The 7,548-nt window shown below is 40.8% G+C and overlaps 1 protein-coding gene across 1 annotated transcript in view; it reads right to left on the bottom strand.

Annotated features, from left to right (window-relative positions):
- Positions 1 to 5,170: 5,170 nt before the first annotated feature.
- GREB1L (growth regulation by estrogen in breast cancer-like) overlaps positions 5,171 to 7,548 on the bottom strand; it is a 177,248-nt gene continuing 174,870 nt past the window's right edge. Inside the window, exon 32 of the mRNA XM_011996346.1 lies at positions 5,171 to 5,343. Coding sequence (XP_011851736.1) covers positions 5,180 to 5,343 — 164 coding nt within the window. The 3' untranslated portion in view covers positions 5,171 to 5,179. The remainder of the gene's footprint in view (positions 5,344 to 7,548) is intronic.

Genomic DNA, 7,548 nt, shown 5'->3' with positions numbered 1-7,548 from the left:
TCCTATGAGGTGTAGGGTTTATAATTGAGGAATCTGGAACTTAGAAGATAACTAAGAGCAGATTGTGTGAAAAGCGTTGAAACACTGAACTAAAGCTGTGATGTGGAGATGAAGACGAGACAGGTACACATTGAGAAGATAAAATTGAAGAACTGACACAGTTGAATTGATAGGAATTTATAAACAACCACAAAAAGATCATGGCAGAGAGGTTAAGGTAAGTGGGAATTGTGGTTTGGGTAACTGACTTAGATTGGCAGATGGGAATACAGGGGAATTAGGTTGGGAGGATTGAATGGGGTTGCCCTCAGTTTTGGTCAGGATTTTAAGGTGGTTGTAGAATCTCCAAGTGGAGATACCTGTTTAGTATACAATTGGATATGTGGATCTAGAGTTTGAGAAAGGTTCTAACTGATAAACAGATTTACGAGTTTACTTATTTATTTGAAGGTTTAGAAGGTCACCCTGGGGTCTGTAAAATGAGAAGGTAGAAGAGAGTTGTGAGGTACACCATCATTTAAGAGTCTCGAAGACTGCCTAAGAAGGCATGAGCAGCAAGGTAGGAGAGCCAGAAGAGTCGTAGAAACCAAGGGGAAAATTTCAAGAATCGAAAGAATGGTCAACCCTGACATACCACAGTTGAAGACTGAAGAGAGCCCAAGTGATGTTAGGAAAAGAGCAGTCTCAGTGGAGTGGTGGAGGCAGCAGGGACACAGTGAGTATACACTAATGGCCACAGACTGCAGAAGAGGGTGAGTCTATAATTGCTGACTATATAAGGTGCTTATAAATTTTTTGTTAGCAGCCTTCATATCGTTGTTGGTCGTTTGTAGAAGTCTCTAGCATAGAGACATTGTAAGAGCCACAAATATAGTCAGGAACTACAAGATTTTATGGGTTGATGCCTTAATCTGCATGGACACACAGATAAAAAGCAGTATTTTACTACTTCATAATATGCAAGAGTGAACTTGGTGTATCTACTGAAAGCCTGACTGTTGTAAGGACAGTCAGTGAGTACAACAAACCTGCAGTGATATTTCAGTTGTTCCTGTTTACTTTGCATGGCTGCCCAGCTATAGAGTCTTATCCTTCTGGATGGGAACACAGTTGTATTCCTGCCCATCCACATTGCAGCTAGGGTTGAGATTGCTGAGTTGATTTCTGGGGTAGTGACTCTAGACATACATTTTCTTTCTCATGGGTCCTGAGCCTTTTGGCAGAAAAGGGGATGAGTTCTGTCTTTTAGCAACCCCCTGCCCCCACCACCCTTCTGGTAAAAATAAAATACACTGGACTGGTAAAAATAAAATATTTGGAATGAAGTGGTCGGAAAACAGTTTACTGGTGTTGCCTTTTTTTTTTTTAACGTAATACTATCTGTTGTCATAGTCACTGAAGTAGATGCTTTAACTCAACACTTGATAGTTGAGAGCACAGTGAATTTATTATGTGAATGACTTTTTCTTTGGCCTTAGAGGCAATTCCTGAAGTCATCTTTAGCAGTGTTTTTATTGTTGTTGTTTTGTTTTCAGTGAAGCCAAGGTTTCAGTGTTAGAGCAGTATTCTCCTGGACTCAGAGGAAGCTTTAAGGACCAGTTTCCAGTTTCTATGTCTAAAGAGAAGCTTGAGAAATGTTCGTTCTCTGGATGTTGTTTCAGTCCTAAGTATTTTAATGTGATGTTGCAGCAGCTTTGGAATGTATAGTGGAACACCAGTAGTCTTTACTTTCCTCTGAAAGTCTGTCATTACACTTACAAATATTTATTGCCCTTCCTAAGGGCCCTTTGGCCTAGAAGATTGTTTTCTTTTTTTTTTCTTTTTTTTTTTTTTTGAGACAGAGTCTCGCTCTGTCACCCAGGCTGGAGTGCAGTGGCCGGATCTCAGCTCACTGCAAGCTTCGCCTCCCGGGTTCACGCCATTCTCCTGCCTCAGCCTCCCGAGTAGCTGGGACTACAGGCACCCGCCACCTCGCCCGGCTAGTTTTTTTTGTCTTTTTTAGTAGAGACGGGGTGTCACCGTGTTAGCCAGGATGGTCTCGATCTCCTGACCTCGTGATCCGCCCGTCTCGGCTTCCCAAAGTGCTGGGATTACAGGCTTGAGCCACCGCGCCCGGCCTAGAAGATTGTTTTCATGGATTCTATGTCAAATTCTTTTAATTTACTACACTTTATTAATAGATTGAAAGCCATTTTTCTGGGACAACAAAGTTATTTCTTCTCAAAATTTAGTAAAAATTTTAAGAAGATAAAATTCATGCTACAATAACACCATCTTCATTAAACTACATAGTTCTAGCAACTTTGAGAAGTTCTCAAAAAGTTTGAGAAGTTTTAACTGGAGATTAACAATAACACCTTGTATTAGTTCTAGCAACCCAAAGTTCTGTTTCCAAAAGGACATCAAAGTGAGTGTAGTTGCAATCTCTCAAATAAAAGATTGGGATCTACTATGTATATTTTCAACACCTCTTTAATCTTAGTTGTCCAACCTATAATGTGACTTCCAGCCTTTTTAGGACATTGCCAGAGTCAGGGAGCTTGTTTTCTTAACATGCCAGAAAGTTATAAGGAAAAAATAACTTTTTGGAGGGGGTGGGAGATAACTTTAATACATTTACCAAATTAAAGGACAAAAACATAACAGTAGACACAAGACAATTTTGAATCATTAACAAAACGTGAGGTAGACTAGTGAAATTCACCAAATTTTGGTTAAGAACATTTTACAGTAATAAAGTAACACAGGTGCCCCATTTTCTAAAAATCACAAAAAGCAATTGCATAAATTACAGCCAAAAACAATTGACTACAACAATTCTCTTCTAGTTTTCAGTTTACATTCAGTATTAGCCTGTGTGAACTGTCATACATGCTGAGGTTCAGCAGGTCTACAGGTGAGTTACTGTGTGGGCCTAGCGAATCCATTCATCCCACACCAGTGTCCTAAGGGATTGCAAAGCTTAAAGCCGAACACACTAGTATATATATATACAAATCATGGTGTCCTGTGCTTGTGCAATTTTATCCTTAAAGAAGGACCTGACATACTCAAGAATTATACTGATAAGATGATTTTTAAAAGATCCAAACCTTAGTAAGATAGGCTTTGAAAAGAATAAGCAGGTCAATTTCTCTTTTATAGGGGTGATGGTCTTTTGGCTTTATTCTGGCAAATCTCTTCCACAGAGTTAAATAGTATTTAAGAGCTCATAATAATAATTTGAATTTTCAGAGTGCAGCCCTAACTAATGGAGTACCTGCATCTGATGTAACTACTTAAAAAAAAAAATTTCTTTAAGCTATGAAGTCATAAAGCCAGAAGAAACCCTGCGAGGCCATCCACCCCAGGTACAATTGTTTTATAATTCTTTCAAGTATTTTATTTGCCCTATGTAAATGTCATTGGAATATTGCACAGACAGTGGGTTTCTTGATATTATTTGCATTAGGCCCTTTCAACAAAACAGGAACAAGTGAAATACATTCATATTTAAACCAAACTGCTTCAAAACATACCTCTTTACCAAAAATTCTGCTGTACTAAAATTAAGGAGTTTTTTTTTATATTATGTATGAGGCAGGTCCTCTTTGAAAGACAATTAAAAATGGGGTTAAAAGGAATTGTTCACTTCAAAATACAGTTAAAGCATTATAAGTAGCTATATTAAAACCAAGAGATCTGCAAACCATTTTTAGTCTAATACATTCCATTTTTTCACTAGCTTTGTAAACTCTTTGTCATAATAAAGCTGGTCAATTAACACTATTTGTTCTAAGTAAATGCAGGCTTAGTAGGCCCCTCAGTAGTTTCAGGACACAAACAAGATGGATTCAAGTAAAAATGGCCATGTTAAGTGGGGATAAAGTAGTAAATATGGGCTAATGAGAAAACTCGAGACATTATTCAATGATGAGAACTGGAGTAATTTAAGAGTAAACTTCTAAGACTTAGTTTGTCTGGAACATTTTCTAAAAATAATGTCTTTGATTAAAATATTTGAGAAATCTGTAGAAACATATGCCTCCCATTGCCGATACTGGACAAACACCCCCTGCTGATTTTAATGAATCATAAAGACTCTTAATGGAGTCTTCCTTACTCCTCACAAGAGTCATTGCTAAGATGAAGTAGAAAACACTTCTCTTTTTATGGCTCAATTTCCCAATTCAGCAATTTCTGTGGCGTTGTCAGTGTAAGGTGGTAATATTCAGTGCATCTTTTAAATAAAGGAAGCTTTGCTTGAGTCCCTGAAAGGAAACAAATTAGTTTCACTCTGCAACAGAACCTCAGCCTGACATTTAGGTTTGCTGGTGCCAACTGCTTAATTCCAACCAAACGGCGGGTGCAGGTTACCTGCTGAAAGCTTCTTAACTCAATGGACTTAATCAAGTTCTTGCAAAAGATTAATTGCTGTTCCACAGTCTCATAGATAAGATATTCTTGAAGACTGGAAACACATTTAAAGAATGGGAAAAAGCAAAGGAATTAGGCTAGAAGATGAATAAATGCACACAATGCCTGCTCTGCATTTACTGATTTGTTTGTTCAGTTTAAATAGTAAACTTTTAACTCCTGTGGAAATTTTGCCAAAAGTTTCAATACATAGAAGATTATAAATCTTAAACTAACACTGCACAGAGAAAGACAAAGCTACTTCTTTTTTTAAATACAAATATCGTCTACATTCTATCATTTCAAACCCCTGAGTAATACTGTACCAAAGTACAGATCTGAAGAGAAACTGAGGGTTCAGGCCTCAAACGTTAATCTTCAATTAATTCCACACCAATGGCATGAGTCTCATGTAACACATTCAGGCTAGTTAATGCTGACAGTTTCCCCCTAACATAGTGTAATAGAAAAAAATAATGCAAACTCCATATTCACTCTCCAAAGTATATCCTCCTCAGGATCCCATGGGCAGACCGTATCTTAAGTAATTGCATAACTACCTAGGGTAGAGTTTACCTGAATTTCAGGGTCCTGTAATTGGAAGTGAAGGAAAGTGATGTCCCCAAAGACTTGGATCAGATTTGGGGAGTTCTTTGGAGAATTTAGACAAATATGTTGCACTTTGCTCCACAGTGATTGTACTTTAAAGGAAAAAAAAATCCCAAATTATTTCTGTCCCACCCCACCTAGGCATCTTTTTGCTGTTTTTGGTCTCTTCAAAAGCTCATACGTGACGTCCAGTAAGAAAGTAGAGAGGCTTGTCTTCACTGCTGTTAGCAGTTTGAAACTCGTCCCGGAGGCGGAACTGCCACTCATCTTCTAGCTCTAAGCGGACAATCGTTTGGCGCAAGGAACTTCTGTCTTGGCAGATGACACACAGGGTAGCACCTTCAGGAAAAAAGACAGAAATACGTCCTAGGCTCAGGGATTGAGTATGTAAAGAACTTTACCATCTCTGATTATATTTTCTAAGCTAACACATCTGAGAACCAACAGATGGGTACATAATCTATCAGAATTGTTTAATTTTATTAAGTAGTTTTGCAAATTCAGTTTTTGTGTGTGTATGTGTGTGAGTCAGACCGAGTCTTGCTCTGTCACCAGGCTAGAGTGCAATGGCGCGATCTCGGTTCGCTGCACCCTCTGCCTCGTGGGTTCAAGCAATTCCCCTGACTTAGTCTCCCAAGCAGCTGGGACTACAGGCGTGTGCCACCAGGCCCAGCTAATTTTTGTTTGTATTTTAGTAAAGACAGGGTTTCATCAGGTTGGCCAGGATGGTCTCGATCTTCTAACCTCGTGATCCGCCCGCCTCAGCCTTCCAAAGGGCTGGGGTTACAGGTGTGAGCCATCGCGCCCAGCCCAAATTCAGTAATTTTTAAAAGAGTATAAAGTAAGTAATCTTTCAACCACATTCCTTCTTCCCTGTGATAACTAATGCTGTGTTTCTCATGTTTTCCTCCTAGATTAGGGTTTCTGAACCTCAGCACTATTGGACTTGGATAATTCTTTGTTGTGGGGGCTGTTCTGTGTCTTTTTTTTTTTGAGACAGAGTCGCTCTGTTGCCCAGGCTGGAGTGCAGTAGTGTGATCTCGGCTCACTGCAGCCTCTGCCTCCCGGGTTCAAGCAATTCTCCTGTCTCAAGTCTCCTGAGTAGCTGGGACTAAAGGTGCATGCCGCCACTCCCAGGTAATTTTTTGTATTTTAGTAGAGACGGAGTTTCACCGTGTTGCCCAGGCTGTTCTCAAACTCTTGAGCTCAGGCAATCTGCCCACCTTGGCCTCCCAAAGTGCTGGGATTATAGGCGTGAGCCATCACACCTAGCCTTGTTCTGTGTCTTGTAGAATGTTTAGAATCTAAACATCAGCAGTCTTGGCTTCTGCCCACTATATGCCAGCAAGCAGCAGCCTCCAGTGTGACAATCAGAAGTGTCTCTGTCTCCTGGGAGGCAAAATCTACCACTCCCCCATCCCCAATAAGTCTCTAAATAAATGAATGAATGAATGCACAGTCCCCCCACAACCCCGCTCCCTGTTTTCATGCTGCACAGTGTTCTGAACCTCACTTTCTTTGCTGATCTCAAATGTCATTTTATCAGGATTATCTGTGATGTTTAATCTTAGTTTGTTCTTAGGCCAGTCTCTCTATTGTTTTATTTATTTATTTTTTTCAGATGGAGTTTCGCTGTTGTTGCCCAGGCTGGAGTGCAATGGTGCAATCTTGGCTCATTGCAACCTCTGACTTTTGGGTTTAAGCGATTCTCCCGCCTCAGCCTCCCGAGTAGCTGGGATTACAGGCATGCGCCACCACGCCCGGCTGATTTTGTATTTTTAATAGAGACGGGGTTTCCTCCATGTTGGTCAGGCTGATTTCAAACTCCCGACCTCAGGTGATCCGCCCGTCTCAGCCTCCCAAAGTGTTGGGATTATAGGCATAAGCCACTGCACCCGGGCAGGCCAGTATCTTTATATGGTGCATACCTATTGAAACAACTATGGTTTCTTTCTTTTTTTGAGCCAGGATGTCACCCAGGCTGGAGTACAGTGGCACAATCTTGGCTCACTGCAACCTCTGCCTCCTGGGCCAAAGGTCGTCCCTCCTGAGCCTCTTGAGTAGCTGGGACTACAGGCGTGTGCCACTGTGCCTGGCTAACTTTTGCAGAGACAGAGTTTTTCCAGGTTGCCCAGACTGCTTCTGAACTCCTGAGCTTGAGCTCAGATGATCCGCCTGCCTCGACTTCCCAAAGTGCTGTGATTACAGGTGTGAGCCACTGCACCCAGCCTATGGTTTCCGTATCAGAATCACAACTAAGGGTTTATGTCTAGGGATGCAATTATACAAAATTATTGCAGTTGCTTCCTGACTCAGGCAATATGTTCGATTCAGTAGAATGTGTATAGTTATATACATACATATAGACTCATTAACCTGATTTCTTTTTTTTTTGTTTTGTTTTTTTTTTTGAGATGGAGTCTCGCTCTGTCGCCCAGGCTGAAGTACAGTGGCATGATCTCGGCTCACTGCAAGCTCCGCCTCCCGGGTTCATGCCATTCTCCTGCCTCAGCCTCCCGAGTAGCTGGGACTACAGGCGCCTGC

This window comes from Mandrillus leucophaeus, unplaced genomic scaffold (genome assembly GCF_000951045.1).
Source record: "Mandrillus leucophaeus isolate KB7577 unplaced genomic scaffold, Mleu.le_1.0 Scaffold51, whole genome shotgun sequence".
NCBI lineage: Eukaryota > Metazoa > Chordata > Mammalia > Primates > Cercopithecidae > Mandrillus > Mandrillus leucophaeus.
This window is presented reverse-complemented; position numbering and strand designations above follow the sequence as displayed.